This window comes from Rhopalosiphum padi, chromosome 2 (assembly GCF_020882245.1).
Source record: "Rhopalosiphum padi isolate XX-2018 chromosome 2, ASM2088224v1, whole genome shotgun sequence".
In the NCBI taxonomy this organism is placed as follows: domain Eukaryota; kingdom Metazoa; phylum Arthropoda; class Insecta; order Hemiptera; family Aphididae; genus Rhopalosiphum; species Rhopalosiphum padi.
Genome location: NC_083598.1, coordinates 1,509,987 through 1,535,260, shown reverse-complemented (window position 1 = coordinate 1,535,260; position 25,274 = coordinate 1,509,987). Strand labels below are relative to the sequence as shown.

Below are 25,274 nucleotides of genomic sequence, written 5' to 3'. Positions count from 1 at the left end.
TATCCATCGTGTTGAATTCGCCGTACCTATTCTAAAAACTGATTGTTATATAATTGTTGTATAATTGTGTCGCGTAGTTGTTTTATGTGTTAAAACTAGGATAGCCGTATAGGTAACTAGAGGGTAAAGTAAAAAGCTTGAAAGTTTTGTTATAGATAATTCAAAAAATAACAGTCGTAGATTTTTAAAGAAATCTGTAAAACATAAAATATTTAGACTATTTTCAAGCTAATTATACCACTATATAATCTCCCAACCGCCAACGCTCAAACATTTTCGTATGCATTATAATTCATAATTTATCATTTAATTAAAATTTAACACAACCATTATAATAAAAACTTACTCAAGAACGATTATACCTATACTATATAGCAAAATGATTTATTTAGTTTTTCTCGTTGTAAGTTACCAAAAAAACTGAATAAAATTGATTTCAAAAAACTTTTTAAACTTTTTTTTTCTATTTGATAATTTTTTTTACGCTCATATCATACTTGTTTTTAAGTATTTACAATTTATATAATATAACTTTTATAAGTTAAAAATGTCCATGTACCCTAAGTCATTAGCCAGGAGTAAATTGATATTACTCATCTTCGGATCTTTAAGATTGATGTGTTGACAATAAGTAGTAGAAAAAATTCTTTGATGTTCAACTTTGATGGTGTTTTCAGGTAACAAATTGGATCTAGTTTATACTGAGAGAAAAAATCACCAGTGACCAGTATTTTTCAAAATAATTGGGGAAAACAAACAAAAAATTAATGAAAAACGAGAATTTTTTAGCATTTTTAGTTTTTTTTCCTTTTAAGTGTAAATTAGTATGACATTTAAAGTAATATTATTTTGCTATAGTTGTTTGAGGGAAGAAAATTTTAGGTTTGAATGAAGATTATTGTTTGTGATTTGTGAAATACCAAGGAGAAGACATTACTAGTCGTAAGAAGATGGATTAAAATGTTTGAAGCGTTTTGGACGTTTTGGTATTTGATGACTTTGCAGAACTCCATAACTGAATACTGTATGTCAAAACTGGTCGAATTATTGATTTATTTATGATAAGTTTATTAGATACAGAGTTCAGATTTCAAGAGTGGTCTTCAGAGGTGAAATCTAAAGTTAATAGTCGTAGGTACTTTTACGCTTAAGTTTGTATGTGTGAGAACTGTGAGCTCCAGGTTAGGCATTTATCTATAGTTGGTAATTATTAGTTAAACTAAGATGCCATTCGTTCAGTTTTCTACAAAATCGATTTTGTTTTTTCGGTGTTACTCAAAAACGAATAATCGCAGTTACTTGACCACCTTTTGTTTTTACTTACATTTATCATACAATAATTATTATTATTATCGCATTAGTCAGATAATGCATATTATACATTAGTACTAAACCAGAAAATAAATGTGGATGCATTCACCTAGGTGTTTTATGGCTGCAAGTAAATTCTACACATATAATTACTTCTAGATCCGATCGTAATGAACTAATATATCGTTTTTTAAATGAAAACCATAATCATAATATTATGATATTGAATTTGTTATTGTTTCAGTATAAGAAAATTAATTATATTATTTTCCAAATCAATAGTTTCTAAACCGTTATTTGTTTGTCTCTGTAACTACAGTATAGGTATGTAGATATGCAAACATAAAATTTGCATGGGAATATGAATGGATAAATGGCATCGCTACGTCAGTAAAGTTTATCACCCCTCTCCGCCCTCCTTCTCACCCATTAGTGGATGGATAGACTTCCAACGGGTATATCGGCATTTTTGCAATCCTTAACTGCAATTACGAGTACTTACATATAGTGGGCTGAAAAAAATTTCAACTCCAAGTGGACGCACAGACTTTGATTTAAAATGTATAAATATATAGTATACTCAAGTTTTAAATCGTCTTGTGTAAAGAATAAATAAAAAAATCATCAGATATGTATAGGTAAGGTTTATTTAATATTGATTTTAAAGTTACATTGTGATCTGCAGATGTTATACAGAGTGATTCTTTTATTATGAAACATTCATTATTTCAAAAAGTATTCATATTTTTCTACATAATTTCAAGTTGTTAAAAAAAAACAACGTTATTACTATATACTATATATACTTATTTTTTATATTTTTTTAAGTTTTTTACTTTTTTGAATAACAACACAAATTTTTAATTTTATATTCCAAATCAGAATAATTTTCTGAATATTTTAATACATAAAAATCGAATTTAGAACGAGTAGTTTATGAGTTATACGTATTTCAAGTTTAGATGCGCGGAGTTGAGTGGTACGGGGTTACCCCACAAAATGTTTGTCCACTACTCCGCTTGTCTAAACTTTAAATACGTAAAATCATAAACTACTCACCCTTTATTTGGTTTTTTTGTATCCAAATATTTAGAAAATTATTTTGATTTGGAATATGAAATTAAAACTCTATGCTGTCATTCAAAAAAGTAAAAAACTTAAAAAAAATATAAGGATAAAAAATATTTAAAAATATAATTTTATAATAAAAACGTTGTTTCTTTAACAACTTGAAACTATGTAAATAAATGTTTTCAAAAACATGAATACTTTTTGAAATAATAAGTGTTTTATAATAAAAGAATCACCTTGTATTCTTGACCAAGAAAATAAAACATTATGTAGAATTTATTATATCCGGATGTGCATTCGTTTCGGTCTTGAGGGCTAATAATGCCAGCAAACGGGTTCTTTCATAAGTTTATTGCTTGTTTCGAAGAGGGTTTTGAAGTCATGTAGCTGTTAATAAAATGATGTGGATTAATACATATCATATATAGGTAAATAAACACATAATTCTGTCATCATATGACAATATAAAAAAAAAATCGTTTTTAACACTTAATTTTAAAAAGACCGTATGTCATTATAATGTTTACAAGAAAACTACTGGACTAAACATTTAAAAAAAAAAATTTTTATGGGTTTGATTCATCGAATATTGGTTTATATGAACTGGAGGACAAAAAGTAGTAAGTAAGTATAGATTTTTATTTGGAGATACTGCCAAATTATTTCTGATATCATTAGCAAAACCATAATATATGAACCATTGAACATATAATTCATAAAATTAATGTACGTAGATATTATTATAAATATTATAGATATTACTTAAATAAGTTATAATAACATATTTTACATCCAAGTCTAAAATTATCCATAAATACTAGAAAAAAAAAGAATCTAGTCGTTTTAAAATATCATCTAGGGTCTATCAATATACATAAGAATTTAAAAGTTAAAATTCAGGTTTATCTTAATGAAACGTATTATGTTCACGTTCGATCATATTTTTATACAAATTATATATTAAAGTTATTATTAATTCAACAAGGAGCTTACTGGAATCTTTTTCATTGCGTCTGCGTTTTCATCTTTTAATTTGAGTTGGAAGTTTGATCGTCGCATGTATAGTCCAGTTTCTATCTTATGTTCTTTTATTTTTCGTTTTAAAAGTCTACCATGGTGGTAATGATCGACATTAAAACTTTCTCCGAATTTCACTTCCCTGAATATTATACCCCATCGTTCAACTTCCGGCGTAAGATTCTTAAAATTCTGTCTTTCAAGTCTTTTTGTACATGGATGCTGATAAGGTTTTTTATACTATTTGGAAATTTTTATTTTGTGAGAATTTGGAAATAACAGGTAACACAATAAGACAAATATTTTCTTACCGGCTTCTTGTTTAATTCCAATAATCTCTCTACCTCTAGTCTATTGCGTATAACGGGGGTGTTTTCGAGAGAATCACTTATGTCCCATGTTTCTATTTTGCCTTTAACAAGCCATCTCATCAATTTTATTTCTTCTCGTCTCTACAAAAATGTATACTTAACACGTGTAAATAAATAAATTTATTTATATGTTGATGTTATGTGTGTGTATATAATATAAACGTTCATAACTTTACGATATTTATAATTTACCGCAATTATATCTAATTTTTCAGCTATCATTCGTAATTTGGTCTTTTGCATTTTAAAATAATAGCGTTCCAAAGCAGAATTAGTTTTGACTTTTAATAAGCCTTTTGGAGCAACATGCCATAAAAAATTGTTCATTTCTCCATGCCTATAAAAATAATTAGTAAAAATAGAATTAATTTTTTTATATATACATAAATATAATAAACAATGTAATATAACATAATGTAAATGTATGTTCAAGAACTTGTGATTACCATCCTATTTCAATATTATTTTCTACTCTACTCTTTCGTGTGACTTTCATTTTTTTTTTGATTTAGAATTTGTAAATTTGTCTTTAAAATATCTTGAATATAATCTTTAAAATATTGATTCTTAAATATAAAAAATTTAGATACGAATAATCATTTGTTTATAAAGTAAATATCAATTGGAAAATTGCTATAGAAACAATATAAATAAATAAAAATATATTTACCATGGCATACATTAAATGTTTGACAGCTACTGTTATAATTAATTACAGTGCATTCCGCTGCAGTTGTTCAACACAAATTATATCCTCTCCTATCTTTTATAAAATACAAAAAGTATTGAATTTATCAAAGCCTTTAAGCTCCAAAAAAATTTAGTGTGTAAAGTGAAAATTTTAACAAAAGCGTATTTAGCCTAGAAAGAAGATATTTATTTTACTGTATTATACCATATATTATATAATATTACAATATTTATTTAAAAAAGTATTTATGTTAAATTATTATCATATTATCATAGGTTCCTTTTTAAACTATACTATATTAATACAAACAAAGTTGTCACATGTTTATTTTGTTTTGTTTATGTTAATTTTCATTTTCATTCCAACTTATTAAATAATTATAAGAAATAAAACTTGATTAAATAATACAATTATTATTAACATATTTTATTTCATTGTAACATGCTTTGCTGCAAGTTAAATGTTTGATATTTTAAAACTTAAAATTACTATTCAGTTTTGGTTGAAGATTAAACGATTTAACCCCGATAAACAGGTTTAAAACGCATTTTTAAGTTCTCTTAAAAATTGGGTTTTCTATTTTGTTCATATACATTAATAAGTAGCTAAACATATTTTAACAATCTAATTTAATTTACCTATTTAAATGTTTTATTATATTTAAAAATTAGTGGTACCGTACTGTCTTGCCTTCCATATAAATTATGACAATGTATTACAACAGATAATAAATTGGCCCTTTTCCATAAGTTGTAAGTAAAATTGTAATTACAATCACTTTGATAAAACTACTACAATTTTGTCATCCATACACACTCAACGAATTATCACTAGTTAAAACAACAAAATACATTTATCAATTTTTAACAAACATTAATTTATTGAAATAACAATATTTTTATTGTTTTTACAAACTTTTAATCAAATTAATTGATGATTTAATTAAAATTACAAATTGGCTTGGTTCAGTTTACAAAATAAACATGTTTTGATTTGATAAAAAAAAGATGTAATTTAATAAAAACAAATTTTATTTCAATAAAAATATCATTGAATTGAAAAAATACTTTATTCAAAATAAATATGACATTTCTAAAAATATCATCGATGGGTTTTTTGATGAATCCTATCAACGGTCTCGCACATACAGACACATACCCGCACACGTCGTAAACATACAATGTACAACGCTATTTCGACAACACACCGATTCTCGAATTCATCAGTAAATCACGTTTTTTTCGTTTGTGTAACTACTTTGGAAGCAATTTTTTATAAAAATTTAATATAACTTACGGGTAAGTATACGAATATATTATGTACTTGTATTCAATTTTTTTATATCAAATTACTACAATTTAACAAGGTAAGTGAAATATTTGTATAATATATTAATATACCTTGTGTTGACAACTAAGGATTCTTAATCCATTCTCTTAGAATAACACAGAAACTTTCCAACTAGCAAACCAAAAATGTGTGTAAATAGTTTCAATTCACTCTGAAATATATTTTCAATAGGTAGAGCCGAACTATATTCAACAATCATTGTTTTAATACCTAAACCTAATAGATATCTACTTATATTACCTACTTTACATGTTATACAGAAAACATTTCAATATTAACAGTGATATAATTATTTTGTACCTACGTATATAATTCAAATTTTAGTTAGTTGAATAAATGTATTAGTTTTCTTTTATGTAGGTATATAAATAAAATAAGTGCTTGTTGCAGAAAAATTAATAAAAGTTATTAGGTAGATGACGGTTAGATAAAAATAAAATAAAAATAAATAATACCTAGATATTTATTATCTCTATTATAGATTTTAATACTACCTATGCTTATAAGCTGTAATAATGATTTGTTTTATTTGTAAACACAGTGGCTTTACTTTTACAGCACTATTGGCTCATTATAAAATAATTCATTTATTGAAGCCTTTAAGTTCATACGAATGTAGAGAAAATGAATGTACTCAATCATTTCCTAATTTAAATAGTTACAAAAAACACATTACTAGAAAACACATAATTAGACCTTATAATTCACCAACTCCAGTAACATTAATAAATAATTTAAGTAATAATAATGTGGACAATGCATGTATAAATACAAATCAAAACGATACAATAGAAATTAATGATACCATCACCATCATTCCTGACAACAATTGTCCAAAACCTAATGAAAATTATGATATTCTTGATTTAAATAATGCAATTAACTCATATCATATGTCAGCAGTTAAATTTACTTTGTCATTGCTTGATAACAACAATTTTAGTAGAAATTATGTTTTTGAAATCCAAAGAAAAATTGAAAAATATATAATTAAACCTGTTGAAAATTTAATTTCTAGTTGCTCTCAGAAAACAGTAAAAGAACCAATTTCATTATCATATTTTCAAACAATTACAACAGCATTTACTAATACATTTAATTTTTGCAATTCTGAATTTTCTTTAAACAATTGGTTGGTTAGAAATAATTTATTTCAGAATGTTCAAGAATTTAATATAAATGATGAAATCAACTTAGTATCTGACTGTGGTGAAATAATTTATGGTGACAAAACTTCAAAAGGTGTATTATTACCATTACATTTCCAATTCAAAAAAACTTTTGAACATAATGACAATTTAGCTAATAGTTTATCACTTTATGAACAATTGATTAACAACTCTAATGACCAAACACAAATTAAACATTTCATACAAGGAGAGTTATGGAAAAAAAAAATTTTGCCTTATCAAAATAAAATTGTTATTCCCTATTTCATGTATATAGATGATTTTGAAATTAACAACCCATTAGGTTCCCATGCTTCTGTTCATTCCATTTCGGCAATTTACTATAGTTTTCCCCTCACTGATCAATCGAAACTTGTAAATATAAATTTGGCAGCTTTAATAAAAGCTGTAGACATGAAAAATTTTGGAAATGATTCATGTTTGAATAAGTTAATATGCCAAATAAATGATTTAGAAGTAAATGGTATCATTTTTGACACTCCATGTGGTACAAAAGAGGTTCATTTTATATTAGGATTATTTCTAGGTGACAATTTGGGATTAAACAGTATTTGTGAATTTAGTAGGTCATTTTCAGCAAATTACTTTTGTAGGTTTTGCAAAGCTGATAAAACTTTAACACATCATCTATCCAAAGAAAACAGTTTATTACTTCGCAATCCTCTTAATTATGCAGATGATGTTAGGGTTAATGATTTAAAGCAAACTGGTGTTTATAAAGAATCAATATTAAATAAAATAATATCCTTTCATGTTACAAGTAACTATAGTGTTGACATTATGCACGATATTTTCGAAGGAATTTGCCATTATAATATGTGCCATATAATAAACTATTATACTGAAACTGTCAAAATATTTTCACTAGAATTATTAAATTATAGGAAACAAAATTTTAATTATGGGCCTATAGAAGTTGGCAATATTTCACCTATTATCAAACTGGCTCACATAAAAAAGTTCCACTTGAAAATGTCTGCCAGAGAGATGATGACTTTTGTTTTTTATTTCTCATTAATGGTAGGTGATTTGATTCCGGAAGATGATACTATATGGTTATTTTTCTTAAATTTCATTGAGATTATTGAAATTTTACTTTCAAGTCAGCTTTCTAATGGGTCAATATTTAATTTACAGAGACTGATAGAAAAACATAATTCTGAATATGTTTCTTTGTTTAAAGATACCTTAAAACCTAAGCACCATTTATTAGTGCATTATCCGACTATTATAGAGAACTCTGGACCTCCTAAACATTTTTGGTGTTTTAGATTTGAAGCCAAACACAAAGAAATGAAGTCATATGCTCATTCAATAACATCCAGAAAAAATATTCCCCTGTCTTTAGCTAAAAAATTCCAATACAAATATGCAAATCAAATTCTAAATTCTACTTCCAGTAATATAAATACTAATGAAATCCATATTAACAGTAGTAATTACAGTGAACTTATTGCAAGAGTTTTAAATTTAACTAGTGATCAATTTTTATGTTACTCACAAATTGAGTTTAAAGGTACTACCTATAAAATAGGGTACTTTTTAACAAGATTTATCGACGAAATATGTTTATATGAAATTTTAGAAATTATTATAGATAAATCTAATTTCAAAGTACATTTTATTGTGCAACAAATTGAAATAGATTTTTTTAATTCTCATTTAAAAGCATACCAAATAAACAAATCAAAGAGTATCATATTAAAAACGATTCTGAGTCCAGACACCTGTAATGGACCACCAGTTAATATAAATGAATCTTTTAGCGGTAATTTAATGTTGAGGGTAAAAGAGTACTATTCAGATTAATATTGTTGTTAGTACTATTTATTCATTATTATTAATTTCTATCTGATTATTAATTACCTATTTTTTTTTTTTTTTTTTTTTTTGTAAGTATATTTAGTGAATATTAAAACGGTAATTTATACAAGTCCTTAAAAACAATTATACAATTTTAATAGGCAGTGTTTACTGAAAACAATAAATATCATTAAAAATAAGTTTAATTTAACTATTGAATTTAATATTTATTAAATTAAATTAAATATTTATTTTATATTTAGTTTTTCCTACTTCTTATATCCTAAATAATTGTATTATTTATATAGGTACATTATACATATTTATGATATTAAAACTTTAACATTTATAACTTATTTTAGTGCATCAACATGAGTGGCTCAGTAAATGAATTTGATGTAATAAATGAAGTGAATGATTACATTATTACAGAATTAACAAGTAATCAATCTGTTATGAATATGAATGCTTCTGATTTATCTCAAAACTTGTCAACTTCATCCCTTACCGGTACATTTCCAGAATTTCATTACGATGAACAGTTGATGAATTTGCTTACCGAATGGAAATTAGATTTAGTATACACAACTTGCATAGGTAAAATTGAAAACAATTTAAAGTATGTTTCACTTTAATCATTTTAGAAAAACAAATTGATTTAGAGGCTTTACAGTTCATGAAAGACCACCACTTTCCAATTTTACTATCAAACTTTCCGCTAGGAATACAGATAAAATTTGAACATCATGTAAAACAATATCAGCAATCGTGTACAATAAATAAGGAACCACCAACATCGAACAAGTTACCTATGAGTCAAAACATAACTGGTAAAATATCCCATACAACTGATGACATACTATCAAAAAACACGGTATTTCAATTACACAGTATCATAATAAGTAATCTTAATGGGTCCTTCATTTTGGACTACTTTACAAATAATAATGTTTTAAATGAAAGTTGTCGAAATATGTTAGTCGAGATTATTATTTGTGACATAATTAAAAAAGGCTCTGCAATGACTGTTGGATTGGCAAATTCTATAGCCAATGCAATTGTTGGAACTTTTCATTCTGAAATCAAGGTAGTATAAGTCTTAAGTAGTTAATAATATAGTTTATAAATAAATTAATTTCTATTATGATTTATTATAGGATATATATTTTTTTAAAGATGCCATGAATTCCCCAAAAGGTAAATTATACACAAAATATTTTAACACCATTCGATCAATGAAGCAAAGTGGATTATTAATAGCAACTACCAAAGAAAAGTCTTCACAACTTAAATGTCGCACTATGGATAAAAACAATCGTATACTTGGTAATATATTATAATATATTGTACATAATAATTAATAATTTATTAATGAATATGAGATAGGGAAAACAGTGAATTAGAATGGTATGAGTGATTACTGTTAGTAAATAAAATATATCTAAGAAGGAAAATGACAAAATGTAGTAAAAATAATAAAATCTAGGAATGAGATAGGCTTAACGGCTTTCCTATACCTATGCGGCTATGCTCTATGGAATATAAGTACCTAATTTAAAATATAATTAAAATTATTTTAATAGTCATAATTTACATAGCTAGTGAACCTGATTCTCAAAATATATCTTCATACTTAAATGACAAAGATTTAACTTGGCCCGAAATTGAAGATATCTGGAAGAAAACCATCAACTATCGACTGAATTTTATAAAAGATAATAATGCTGTTGAAATATTCAAGATATGGAGTCATTATACCATGCCAATGGGTTATAAACTTGTAAGATCTTAAATAGTATCTAATAAATATATAATATAATATAATATAGGAGACTAGATACAGTTTAAACATTTTTTATGCATATAACTATCACTATTTTATTTTCACTAACAATTTTTACTTATACAAATAAATAGAAAATATTGTCTATAGTTTCTTAATATTCATAGTAGGTCCATAAATATATAAACACGTACCTACATCAATATTTAATTTAATACCATAGTTTTTTTTTTTTTTTTTTTGTTATACAACCTCAGTATTAGGGTATCGTAAGACAAAAATATATTATTTAATTTTTCAATACTTTAAAAAACATATAAAATATCCCAAAACTATACAAATCTATGAGTCTATTTAATAAAATGATTTTAGAATGTGTATTATTTAAGGAATCATTATTGCAATTTTAATTTACTGTTTATGATATTTCTAGGTTGATATTGATTTCCAAAGTTTGTACACAGACAAGTCAAATTTTAATTTAATTTTTGAAGAATCATCCAATAAACTCGTAGAAATATTAAAAGAAAGAGTAAAAGATGCTGCTAGCAGACAAACTTTGACAACATTTAATGATACACTTGACAATTTGTCGACAGGTAATAATTCAAATATTTTTAAATTTAACAATAACATTATAAAAAATTTCAATTGGTCACCTTGTGCTGTGCCACCAATTTATTTGTGTATTGTATTAATTTTAAAATGGGTACATGTTTTAACAAAAAGTTATTCATTTTTTCAGATTCAAAAGTATTAGTTATTATGTATTTGTTACATTGTGTTTTTATTCCATCATCAAAAAAATCTACTCGTGATGAAAATGGGAAAAAAGGTTTTACTAAATATAGTATACGAGATTCACAAAAATCATTTGTGATTGTGAAACCAACTACTGTGGACATGGAATCGACACTCCAGAAGATGTCTGAAAGGGGCGCAATTCAGCCATGTGTGTTAGTTGTTGGTTCATTATTTGATGCAAAACAAATACTTGTGTATTTCGACAACATTAAGTACAAAATGTTTTCAGCCATTAAGGCCTTTGACATATGTTTTAAAATCTTTCATGTTTTTAACGTAGAATACCCTATAGAATGCAGTGATGTTTGGTTATTTATTCAAATTTTTTATTTTAAGATTACTACTAAGTATGACAAATCTAATGTTTTAATCAAACAAGTTATAAATGAATTGAATTCTTAATTGTATAAATACAAGATGTATATTTATATATTTGATACAAATACATATTATAATTAATAATAAATTAAAAATAATTTAATGTTTTGATTTTGTGTTCAAAATATATTAATTTTAAGTAAAATGAATTATATAAATACGAGGAGTATATTTAAATATTTAAAATAAATACATAATACTATTGACAATGGCTTTGTTTTTTTTTTAAACAAAAAAATGTATATGTTAAATACCTATCCATTTTTCTTAAACTTCCCCTTATAATTATTAAATTTGAAGGTAGAATCAAATAAATTATTTTGTCAATTCAACAAAATTATTCAAAAATAAATATACAAAATGGTCCGGTAAATTCAATAAAATAACTTTGTTAATTCAACAAAATTATTTTATAAATATACGATACTAAAAATAAAAAATTATTTGATTGATTCATTAAATTAATTTTGTCAATTTAACAAAATATAAATTTATTGAATTAACAAAAGTTGTATCTCTTAATCAACAAAATTTTTCATTGACCGTATATTGATCAAAATATTGTTAAATCAAACCATATTTTTATTGATAATACAGGGGTATTTCGTTCAGTGCATTCAAGTATTATACATATAACAATTATTTAATATATTTTTGGCAATGATGTGATAGCACAATAATAAAATATAACTATAAAAATATGCGAAAATGATGTAAAAATCAGGAAAAAAAGTATCTAGAACAAAACAACAAAATAGTGTCTATTTCATTGCAATTAGATTGATTGTAGAGTATTTATTTAATTTCAAAATTATCAATCTATCACACTATTCACACTTCCCTCAAAAATATAATTTAATACAATATCCAAACCCTAAAACAATTAACAATTGCGTTGGACTTATCGTATAATACACTAAAATATTTATTGTTCCATTTTAGACAGAAAGTAAAGGTACAAGTGTACAACTAGATTGGAATGTCAAGTAATACTAACATAGTATAACTTTAACATCTGGAATACTGCTATTAAGTGAAAATTGGCAATATATTTTGATATATGGGTTAATTTTATTGCTTTTAACAATATCGTATATCAATACTTAAATACTCGTAAGTTACAGTTTTTATAACTGACCCAATTGGTGTGTTATTGTTTTTATAGTCAAACCTAATTAGTACGTTACCGTTTTTATAGACGGACCCAATTAGTTGTTTATCTTTATCATAGATGTTATCTCGGACCCAACTCGGATACGTCCATGATGAACTCTTCGTCCCAATAATACCTAAATAGAACGGACGGATCACAATTCCATGCCTAGATTTTGGCCATTGTTTCAACCAACTATATAGGCAAAGCACATTTAAAATATTTGCCAACCAGCCCAATATAATGATAAAATTGAAAATTCGTGTTTGAAATTGAACTAATAAAATGTATTAAGATATACATCTTTTACTTTCGTTTGAATTTGCTAAAGAAGATTTGTTTAACGCTGGTTAGTGATTATGAATACTCTAAAAGTCTAGCATGTCATCTGTAAATTACGATTAATGATATATATACATATACACACAATTACCGCTTCCCAATAATATTTTTATTTTTTAGGGCATCTACAATTTATTTTATTGCATGATTACTAATGTAAAGGCATACGTTGGATATGATACATTTTTCACACACAGCTTTGAAAATATTGAAAAAATACTTGGTTAGTTTAAATTATTTCATAATTGTATTATAATAATAATATACAGTGAAACCTCCCTTAACGAAAACCTCTAAATAGTGGACATTTATTTAGGAACGGAGACATTTTCACTACTTTTATATAAGAAAACCTCTAAATACCGGGCAATCTAAATAACGGATGTTTTTATGACATTTTAAATTTTGATTTTAATTATTCTGTCGTAAATTTGTGAAATTAGAAAGTGCATTAACATACAAAATGACTTAGTGTTAAAATATACGAAACAATCTAAATTAACTGATTTTTTTAATATATGTTAGTTTTAATTTTTATATTATTATTTTTTTTTATCTTTTTACCTTCGAATTTTTAAAAATACATAAAAATAATAAAAATAAATTAAATTTATTATGTTCCTATGTATATATTTTATATAATGTATAAATAACTAAATAAATACATTTTTTTATTTTTCTAATATTATATTTCTTATATTTCTAAATACTAGACACCACCAAATAGTGGACAAAATTTCAGGAGGGTGTCCGGTATTTAGAGGTTTAATATTAATATTATTAAATATTTTTCCTCTATATGTACTTCAATGGTGTAATTGATAATGGTTCAAGGGGGGGATAAAAATGAATATTCAAAATTCCCCCACACCCCCCGTAACTACATTTTATATCTCATTAGGTTTCAATATATTTATTTTATATTACATATTTCTCTTTATTTTCCTTAAATAATCAACAGGAAAATGTATAAGTAGGTACAATCGAATAAAATTAGACCCCTGACCTACACACTGTACGTATTACATAATATTATTATGTGAGCATGCAATTAGCAAGAGCTTACAATTTTTGGCTCAATCTGAAAATAATATTCTTAAAATTCCCAAGCTTTTTTTTCTAAATCCTGACATAATCCAGTCCGAGTAATATAATATAAGTATTTACTCTTTAGTACTTATAAAGTAATAAGCTTAACACAAATAAGCAATATTTATTATTATTAAGAAAATTAATTATTTATTATGATACCTATATCCAGGTACCTATTCAATATACTACATGTAGTTCAATATGTATATTATAAGTGTAGCTAGGTAACTGTTGTTAGGCAGGATGACTATTGACTAGATACATATTTTATTACCTATTTCTTCCGTATTCCATTATTAATTTTCGATTAAATTATTATTGTGATATACACTATATTTTAAATAGTTTAAATTGGGTATAGATAGGTATATAATATTAACTATGACTTTTATATTAATTTTATTACAATATTCATCGTTTAATGACTTCATTCCTAAGCTCATGCTTTCCTTAATTTCTTCACATTGGATCGTTTCACGTAAGTACTTCTATGTTATATTAGCAGATCAGCTAGTAGCCTAGTGTCCCCATAAATATCTTAAGTAGATTGCGTATACTGTATAGTATACCTATAGGAAGGTACAGAATTTTTCAATTGTTGAATTTCTTTGCAGATGCAAGCCTAATATGTAAAATAAATTATTGAAATAAAAATGATATAAATCAGGACAAGTTTTTCAATTTCTATATACAGTAAAATCTCAATAAGACGGAATCGCTTGAGACCATGCAATTTTTCCGTGTTAATGGGGTTTTCGTTTTGGTGGGGTTCAAAAAAATTAAATTTGAAAACAGCATTAAAGAAATTTTCCGTATTACCAGGGTTTCCGTTTTACCGAAGTTTTGTCTTATTGAGGTTTTACTGTAGTTAGATAGGTTAGGTTAAATTAATAGATTAATATATTAATAAAATTTTTGTTATTGAAACCTACGTGGCTACGTATTATTATTTATTACAATAGTTCTGTTTATTTAGAGCTATTAACGTTCTATGTATTAATAAATTATAATATTTTAGACATATTTTATTAAGTTTTTTCAAGTTTAACTAGTTTAAGCATAATCTAGCCACGATGAATCACTCATATAATATACCCATTACAAAGAATATATTAACACTTGCAGTGTACCTATTTTTAAAAAACAACTTGATCTAAAAAGCTCTATAACCGCAGGCCGCAGCTCTTTAAATATTTAGGCAGCTTGGTATTAATATTTATAACTTTAAAAATGTTTGTGTATTTAAATAATTTATTAAAACTCTAGATTTCTCGATTATTGATTTTTTATAACAACGTCAAAAATTATAAATTAAAATTATTATTACATAATATATTCTTTGTTTAAATTATCTCAAAGATTATAATTATTTTTTTATTTTATCGTACTATTCATAATTTATTGAACCATAGACCTTATAGTATAAGGTCTATGTATTAAACTCAAACTTAAATACTCCCTAAAACAAGTTCTATGCAAACATTATTTAATTATTTGTTAAATAAGTTACCTATTATTATCATATAGATAATTTAGTCGGTTAGTTATTAAAGTGCCGGTTAAATTGTTTACTTTTTACCAATTAAATACGTCGTAATTAACAGAAGATTAAACTAAAATCAATTTATTTTTAAAAGTGGTCATAATATCAATGGTAAATAAAACATTTTATCTGTTAATAGTATTAATATCTTGTTAATGCCCTTAGACTTTAGAGTTTACTAAGCTTAGATCATATTATAAATTTTGTATATTATATAATCTAAGGTGATTACACTAATTACAGTGGACTATAAAATATATCTTTAATTCATGGTTAATAATTTATATATCCACTTATTGGTGTGCGCCAGAGAAATATATTTTCTCAAAACAAAAAATTTGCAAATTATTTTTTAATTAAAAATGTAGGTATATAATTTTAAATACTCATACCTAAGATTTGAAAATTTAATATAAGGTTCTTAATTTTTATTACTGTAATTAAAAAGAAAGATGATCATTAAGTTGACGATTTTTTTTTCTTATCAAGAACCTTATAGGTAGTATTATATTGAATTTTCAAACTTATTGGCAGAACAAAAAATCGAAATGTTTATAAAAAGTTCAAAAATAGTTAAATATGTTATATATTATTCATTATTTGATTTATCTATAGATCTATAGCAATTCTTATATAAACATTTAGTAAAAATTTCAAGTATCTGCGATTATTTGTTTCTGAATTATATAACTAAAATAAATAAGAAAGTCGTTACTTACATGTAAATAGGTAAGTATCTAATTTCGTTAAAATTCAGATGGTTATATAAAATGTCATCAACTTGACGATCAATTTTATTTAAAAATATATAGGTACCTAACCCAATAATTAATAAGGTATCTTATAAGTTTCTTGATGGCCAATACGGTACCTTTGATATACTTTTGGTCCAAAAAGTAAAGTACAGGCGAACATTCATATAGTTATATAGTCTCATACATATATTATAGATCATATAAATAAACATAATAAACCTTTCTTTAAAGGTCTTTAAGTTCTTTAAAATCTTAGAGATTATTGCAATTGATCGGTGAATGTACCGATGATATCCATCGTGTTGAATTCGCCGTACCTATTCTAAAAACTGATTGTTATATAATTGTTGTATAATTGTGTCGCGTAGTTGTTTTATGTGTTAAAACTAGGATAGCCGTATAGGTAACTAGAGGGTAAAGTAAAAAGCTTGAAAGTTTTGTTATAGATAATTCAAAAAATAACAGTCGTAGATTTTTAAAGAAATCTGTCAAACATAAAATATTTAGACTATTTTCAAGCTAATTATACCACTATATAATCTCCCAACCGCCAACGCTCAAACATTTTCGTATGCATTATAATTCATAATTTATCATTTAATTAAAATTTAACACAACCATTATAATAAAAACTTACTCAAGAACGATTATACCTATACTATATAGCAAAGTGATTTATTTAGTTTTTCTCGTTGTAAGTTACCAAAAAAATTGTATAAAATTGATTTCAAAAAACTTTTTAAACTTTTTTTTTCTATTTGATAATTTTTTTTACGCTGAGTATGATGACCATATCATACTTGTTTTTAAGTATTTACAATTTATATAATATAACTTTTATAAGTTAAAAATGTCCATGTACCCTAAGTCATTAGCCAGGAGTAAATTGATATTACTCATCTTCGGATCTTTAAGATTGATGTGTTGACAATAAGTAGTAGAAAAAATTCTTTGATGTTCAACTTTGATGGTGTTTTCAGGTAACAAATTGGATCTAGTTTATACTGAGAGAAAAAATCACCAGTGACCAGTATTTTTCAAAATAATTGGGGAAAACAAACAAAAAATTAATGAAAAACGAGAATTTTTTAGCATTTTTAGTTTTTTTTCCTTTTAAGTGTAAATTAGTATGACATTTAAAGTAATATTATTTTGCTATAGTTGTTTGAGGGAAGAAAATTTTAGGTTTGAATGAAGATTATTGTTTGTGAATTGTGAAATACCAAGGAGAAGACATTACTAGTCGTAAGAAGATGGATTAAAATGTTTGAAGCGTTTTGGACGTTTTGGTATTTGATGACTGCAGAACTTCATAACTGAATACTGTATGTCAAAACTGGTCGAATTATTGATTTATTTATGATAAGTTTATTAGATACAGAGTTCAGATTTCAAGAGTGGTCTTCAGAGGTGAAATCTAAAGTTAATAGTCGTAGGTACTTTTACGCTTAAGTTTGTATGTGTGAGCACTGTGAGCTCCAGGTTAGGCATTTATCTATAGTTGGTAATTATTAGTTAAACTAAGATGCCATTCGTCCAGTTTTCTACAAAATCGATTTTGTTTTTTCGGTGTTACTCAAAAACGAATAATCGCAGTTACTTGACCACCTTTTGTTTTTACTTACATTTATCATACAATAATTATTATTTAAAAAAAAAACTGGTTCGGTAAAAAATGAAAATTAAGTTTGTTGTGCGTGGTTAGAAATAGAAAATCGATGTTTATAACTTTATAAGTCAATACAAACTCGTTCATACAATTCTGAACTTTACTGTTTATTAAATTAAATTTTAAATATTTTTTTTTAGTTTTACAAAATTTCATTCAAGTGTTTAAAATTAAATAAATAGATTATTCGCTTATATTTATTATTATCTAAAAACAGTTTTGGAACAAATCTAGTTTAGCACGCGCAGAACACCGAAAATCGTGAAATTAACGTGGCTATAAGTTTAAAACTAACGATTTCCGAAAAAAACTTTTTGCGCCATCATTTTTAAAACATTAAAATACATAGGTTTCAAAAGAAAAATATCGACATTTCGAGGGGGTGCTAAACTAGATTTATACTACAGTTTTTATGATAGATGTTATAGTATACAATATTTACAAATTGTGTTTCATTCATTTGACATTTAACGTTCAATTTTCTTCGAAAATGAACTACCAATAAGGATCGTTTTTTACTTTGAGTGCTGGTTTATTCAGCAATGTATTTGATCAAATGTTGCATTGTACTCGAAAGTAGGTATTCAATTTCATTACCATACGTGTGAGACCTATACTATACAAAGAGGCTGAGATATTTTAAATTGAATGTTTTTTTTTTTATAATTCACTTTGCATAAGTGTTCTAAAAACCCGACGTTTTTGCAATATATTATGGAAATTTTTTTAAAAAATCCAAAACGGGTACCTATTATTAATCTACCACAAAGAATGTAAGTATCCGTTACCTATGTTTATTTCCTTCGACATCCGTATAGGTCGTAGAGGAATATTAGGCAGAGTGGGAAGTCTAACCTTCAAAGACTTATAAGTTATAAGCCATATATAAATTAAATTGATTTTTCAAACTTCTACATTATATCATATTATTTAGGATTTGGTAATTAATATATACTTATGATTCTTTTTTTAAATTTAATAGTCTTAAAAAGTTGATTGAGAGAACTAAAAAAAATAACTTTTGCCCAATGTTGGGGCATTAAAATTTATTAATTTAATGACAAAAACATTATAATATTATATTCTATGAAAAACTTTAAAAAAAATAATTTTTTTGTAAAAATGAATGGCAAAGTCTTGGCACAAAGACTTAACTGTCTACTTACTCCGTACTTTACACTGAATCCATCTACCAACCGATAATGAACACTTCGTATGGTATTATTATATACATACAGCCTTCGACTGTATAGGTACGTAATACAATAGTATTAATTACCATACCTAACAAAGACAATAATATATTAATATGTTGCCACAGTTTGTTTTTAATAAATTGTACCTATTTAGGTATGCTACTACTGATAATTTTATTAGTTGAATAGGTTTCTAAAAATATGTTAATCTAATTATCTATTATTACTGATATCAGAACTAGAATGTATACAATTTATACATATTAAGTAAATAACACGTACAATGCTACAATATTTTCACCATTTGATAATCTCCGAACATTCCATTTGATGTCAGTTACTATCGTTAGTATTCTTATAACCTTTTATCAATATCTTCAATATTATATTCTGAAAGTTACTCCTAACTATCTTAATTTAAATTTTATTCACAGAAAAAATTTCATTACAACAGTAATAATTTACAATTTATTATAAACATAAATTAACACAACGTACAAGAACTCATTTAGTGTATAGGGCGTTCCATGTTTCTTTTTAAGTTGTTTCATTGTTTGATCTAGTAAATATTTGTCTACTTCATCGGCCCAAACGAAGTATGGTGTACTTCTTTCATTTTCGGATGGTAGGTTAGCGGGATCTGAAGGGTTCACGGCTTCGATAAAACGTTGGTCGTCACTTCCTGCCGATTGGCGATTAGCCTGTGCTTTAAGTACATTCGGCTCCGTGTCCACCGCTTCACACGTTTTATTTTCCTCGGTGCTGGCTTGTACTGGCTCATTGGCCAGTAGGTCCATCACCGCCGAAGTCCCCAGGTCCAAAATTGGTTCAAGCGGCATGGTTAACTGGCATTGCTGCTCGTTAGTCAATTGCCACTTGGCCTTTTTCTTCTCTTTCAGCTTCAGATAATTTTTTCGTAACCGCGCCCGCTGCACGTCCGTTTTTTAACCTTCACCGCTGGCGTTGGTTCGGACGAACAGCTAGTGGGATCCGAGTTGGTAGGTTCATTAAAATGTTGATCATCACTTCCTGCCGATTGGCGATTAGCCTGTGCTTTAAGTACATTCGGCTCCGTGTCCACCGCTTCACACGTTTTATTTTCCTCGGTGCTGGCTTGTACTGGCTCATTGGCCAGTAGGTCCATCACCACCGAAGTCCCCAGGTCCAAAATTGGTTCAAGCGGCATGGTTAACTGGTATTGCTGCTCGTTAGTCAATTGCCACTTGGCCTTTTTCTTCTCTTTCAGCTTCAGATAATTTTTTCGTAACCGCGCCCGCTGCACGTCCGTTTTAACCTTCACCGCTGGCGTTGGTTCGGATGAACAGCTAGTGGGATCCGAGTTGGTAGGTTCATTAAAATGTTGATCATCACTTCCTGCCAATTGACGATTAGTCTGTGTTTCAAGCACATTCGACTCTGAGTTCACCGCATCGTTAAAATGTTCACTTGCCGCCGATTGTTCCGGCTGCTGTGCCAGCTCTTGTAAACGTTGGAAGTCCACCAACCTATCTGCCCAGCCTCGGCAATAATGGCCGCCCACACCGGGTTTTGCAATTTGCGGTTGGTAGACATCCGGTCCACCTGTTCCTCATCCTTCTGTAACTGTTTGATTTCGCCTCCGTTGCATGTTGTGTCTGCCGTCTGGAAAGGACGGTTAGTAGATACAATGCAATAATATGCTGAAGATAAAAACTTAAAGAGGTTAAAAATAAATTTCCATTACTTTAAAAACCATTACATTTTTTTTATAAACTACCTATTCGAGTTAAACCCCAATATGGCTAATATTCTTAGATAAATTATTTACCTGCAGATATTCCACTATTTTCTTCATCGCCGCTGGAGGCATCGTTCATACTCCCACATTTTCTTTCTCGCCATTATGTAGGGTAATGCAATGAAATTCAACGTGAGCATATCTAGTTTTTATTTGATAGGTAGGTGGGTTTAGAAAGGTTTACGACGTATCAAGCGAATGTAGTAATATCGGATATTCTTATGAAATAGGTTATAATATATTTTTGTCAACAATGTCAACAATTTGCCTAGTTATTTATAAACAATACGTACGATGTTGATAATTTTCGCTGCCGAATGGTCAGTAGCTTAGTTAAAGCCAGATGCCCAGATAATATTTTTATTATATAAAATATAATATATTAGGTATGTTTTATATAAAGGCGGCAATATAGGGCAATTGTAGGCTCTACAAGATAGATTAGGTATTATTCAATAATGCAAAATATAGGAATATATTAAGTATATAACTATTACAAAATGCTTACGACATTAAATATATAAGTATATAACGTTATAATATTACGTGAAGTGATAATAATAATTTTGAAAATTAATTTGCATAATTATTATTAAATATAAGATACATATTAATATATTATGCTAAAGTTAAAAACTAGGATTCAAAATTATAAAAAAAATACATTTATCTACAAGTAAGTGTAATACCGCCTGACGGCTGATACCGGCTTTAATTTACTATTTCAGGTTTCAGATATTTTAATAAAAATAATATCAGAATAGCATGTGTGGTGCCCTTAAATCCGTGGTTGTGTAGTCTACAGCCTACACTGCTTATGTCTTAATCCGGGTTTACAGATAATACAAGATTCATTTTAAAATACTTACCTACTAAATAGTCTAAATAAAATTCATCTATACTGACTATACTATTGTTGACGCCGAGTCCGATCCTACATTTGGAAATTCGTGGTTATCGGACACGACTCGCAAGGTGTTGGAGACGGGAAAGGTTACCTAGTATATGTGTATGTAACAATAATATAATCAATTTAAAGAGCTCGGCGCTTACAATTATAATAAATAGTAAACATGATGATAAATACAATAAATAATAATAATTAACGAATGGGCGCCCGAGATATACAAAAATATAGAATAATAAGTCATCTAGCAGTGCTCCGCTCGTATAGAGGGAGCTTACAGCAGAGAACAAGGTACAAAATAACAAATTACCAATGACTGCTTTGGTAGAAACTGTCGTATAATGCTGCGGCTATTCCTCCGGTCCTCCAAGCTAGTAAAGCGACAGCAGCTTGAGATGTGAGACGATCACGTCTAGGGTGTGAGTAGTATATATGCGACTATATGCATAAGTGTGCGTGAACGATGTATAACGCTGTTTCCCTCACGACACCCTGTTACTGACACTTATACGTCACGTTATAATAACGGACCGTAAGTACGGGAATACACGACAGTTGGTCGGTGTCAGCGATGAGTTGTATCGCTCGAATAAGACGTCGAACTGGACGTAAAACACAACACAGCAGCGATCACGCCGCTGGACTATTGCGTGTGAGGCAGACACGGGTAGGCACGTTACAACCACATGACCAAAACAAAATTTGCAACACACGTTAAGATGGTGGGCGTGCGGAGACTAGGTCCGCACTGGCCGAACGCCGGAGAGCAAAAGAAAGAGCAACTGCAGGTCAGTTGTGTCGGCTGCGACGGGCGGCGGCGATCACAACTTCGCGAGCTTTCGTCCACAGTTGCACCACCTTAGGGGGACTGATTGACTAGATGGCGGGAAACGTATCCGTGATCGAAAAATACTCTGTCCGAGAGAACGCGCCGCAGACCGACGAATTCAATATAAGAATTCAATATAATGTAGTATGCTAAACAGAAAAATAAAAAAATAAATATATTTTTCTTTAGTAAAATTTAAAATATCAAATTTATTCGAAATGTCCTTAATTTTGTGTTATTTTTATTAGCAAACAGTCAAATTTTATTTAGGTATATGTATTTTTGGGAACAAAGATTTATTAATATTGGAGTTTATTATGAAATATAGAGAATATGAAAGCCAAATAAATGATTAAAATCCAATTGGACCACTTCACAAAAACCGCACATACATAGTGGGCGCTACATGTATAATTAAATTTTTAATGTTTTTTTTTGTACTGAAAATAAAAAAATTTAATTTGATTTAAATGTTTTTTGGATAAATACAAAATTGCCAATTTGTGAATCTGATTATAAGAACAATTTTGATGGTAAAAAGATTTATCTATATCAAATAGTTTATTTTTTATCAATATTTTTTTGATCAAATTAATTTGGAACGTAATAACTTTTAAAAAAAATGTAATTTTTGATAATTTGCTGACATGAATAGGTATATTTCTTAAATTATTTACGTATTATTAACAATTTTTATCATACGTTTAAGTAGCAAAATTTTTTTTTTTTTGGTCATGTCCATCTGTTAGGTACACTCTGAATACAAAATACTATATAGACATAACATTAATAATTAATATATCTCTATGCATTATTAACTACTACTTATAAACGAACTCACTATTTGTTCAAAGTCGGAACAGATTTTTAAAATGTTTGAAAAATATAATAATATAGGTACAACATATTGATTATTGTTGTTCTGTGATATTCAATATTTTTTATAAACGTAATATAATTATTTTCTTATCATACATTTGTTATCAAATTATGTGATAATAATAAAATATACTAAAAAAATAAAATGTGTTTTTAGCTATTACCTTTTACCAAAAATATTTTTAAATTAAATTAAACTTACTAAAAAATTTAGAAAAATGTATTTTAATATTTTAGTTGAATTAGTAATTATTGAAGTATCAAGAGTTATTAGTACGTGTTTGTATGTAACAATAAAATAAATAATATTTTAATAGATTAGGTACCTAATTTATAGAAATGTAACAAGCACAACAATCAAATCAAATGAATCATGGAATTAATAATTAGAATCAAAACCCACCTGATATTAAATTATGACTACGACTACCTATTTTATTTACTTTTCAAGTTATGTTTACAATCTATACAACTCAATTATTTGAAGTCAATAATTCCCATTTACTCTAAATTAAGAGGATTTTTTATTAACCTCGTCCCTCCTTTGCTTTTCTTTTACATTCATCACTGATGACACAATAATAATCTAATTTTATGGAGAAATTCATTATAATGGAAAATCTTTGTAGATACCTCGGTAGATACGAAATAATATTGGATTATTTAAAAATGTAAATAATTTAATTTCTTAGACGAAAAATATTAATAGATCAATCTAATGTAAATAATTTAGTGTAAGCCAAACTATGGACCTATGGTATATAAGCAGTGAAGCTCAAAAAATAAAAATTAATAAATAAAAATATAGTAGATAAGGTATATATGTATAGTGTAGTAGGTATAAGGTAAACGGTGTACCTATATAATTATATAATGTCCACAATATTGTTTACCAATAATAATTTTACAGTTTGTCATTTTAGTATGTTTATTGTTTATATGTGCCTAAAATGTATATTTGTGTGACTGAATGTGATTATATGACTGCGTTAGGTTAGGATAGTATATATGGCCATTATTTACTTACATCTATGAAAAATCAGTTATGTTATAAATTAAAATAAAATGCCACTATGATTTTTCACGTTCGCTGTTATAGTGGTATAGAAAATATAGTGACAATATTATATTATATAATATATATATATATGTATATATATATTATCGCAAGGCGTTGAGATTAATGCGTTACGTCATGTTCAGAAAATAAATAATAATAATAATAAAAAAAAACCAACATCTGTCACGGCTATAAGTCTATCTTCCCACAAGAGGGTCGTGAGACAGACCTCTCCGCGAGCCTACTGCTTATACATACATACATATATATATATATAATTATATTATACCCGAAAGACGTTTG

The 25,274-nt window shown here is 27.0% G+C and overlaps 2 protein-coding genes across 14 annotated transcripts; one reads left to right on the top strand and one right to left on the bottom strand.

The window, feature by feature from the left end:
• Positions 1–1,940: 1,940 nt before the first annotated feature.
• LOC132921576 (uncharacterized) lies at positions 1,941–19,563 on the bottom strand. Of its 13 annotated transcripts, XM_060984661.1 has the most exons (8): positions 5,377–5,832; positions 5,100–5,291; positions 4,441–4,631; positions 4,217–4,336; positions 3,963–4,107; positions 3,711–3,851; positions 3,376–3,639; positions 1,941–2,769 (listed from the first exon to the last, which is right to left on the bottom strand). In XM_060984661.1, exons 4-8 carry the CDS (start codon positions 4,264–4,266, stop codon positions 2,698–2,700), a joined length of 672 nt encoding a protein of 223 aa, XP_060840644.1. In that variant the 5' UTR covers positions 4,267–4,336; positions 4,441–4,631; positions 5,100–5,291; positions 5,377–5,832; the 3' UTR covers positions 1,941–2,697. The 13 variants fall into 13 exon arrangements, with proteins under 13 accessions (XP_060840644.1, XP_060840642.1, XP_060840643.1 ...); XM_060984659.1 differs by having other exon boundaries at positions 5,100–5,832; XM_060984660.1 differs by having other exon boundaries at positions 4,441–4,533; positions 5,100–5,832.
• Positions 5,834–11,947, top strand: LOC132922195 (uncharacterized). The gene is made up of 7 exons (XM_060985571.1): positions 5,834–8,807; positions 9,167–9,401; positions 9,449–9,891; positions 9,962–10,130; positions 10,388–10,584; positions 11,021–11,186; positions 11,333–11,947. Exons 1-7 carry the CDS (start codon positions 6,327–6,329, stop codon positions 11,791–11,793), a joined length of 4,152 nt encoding a protein of 1,383 aa, XP_060841554.1. The 5' UTR covers positions 5,834–6,326; the 3' UTR covers positions 11,794–11,947.
• Positions 19,564–25,274: the final 5,711 nt, after the last annotated feature.

What these genes read in the sequence shown, in the direction of transcription:
- LOC132921576 (XM_060984659.1), bottom strand. Translation starts at nt 4,266, where the DNA reads ATGAAAGTCACACGAAAGAGTAGAGTAGAAAATAATATTGAAATAGGA. An exon ending in TGGAATTAAACAAGAAGCCG is followed by an intron (nt 3,640 to 3,710) that starts GTAAGAAAATAT and finishes ATTTCCAAATAG; the next exon opens with TATAAAAAACCTTATCAGCA. An exon ending in ACGCAATGAAAAAGATTCCA is followed by an intron (nt 2,770 to 3,375) that starts GTAAGCTCCTTG and finishes TTTTATTAACAG; the next exon opens with CTACATGACTTCAAAACCCT.
- LOC132922195 (XM_060985571.1), top strand. Translation starts at nt 6,327, where the DNA reads ATGATTTGTTTTATTTGTAAACACAGTGGCTTTACTTTTACAGCACTA. An exon ending in TAAAAGAGTACTATTCAGAT is followed by an intron (nt 8,808 to 9,166) that starts TAATATTGTTGT and finishes AACTTATTTTAG; the next exon opens with TGCATCAACATGAGTGGCTC. An exon ending in AGTATACACAACTTGCATAG is followed by an intron (nt 9,402 to 9,448) that starts GTAAAATTGAAA and finishes TAATCATTTTAG; the next exon opens with AAAAACAAATTGATTTAGAG.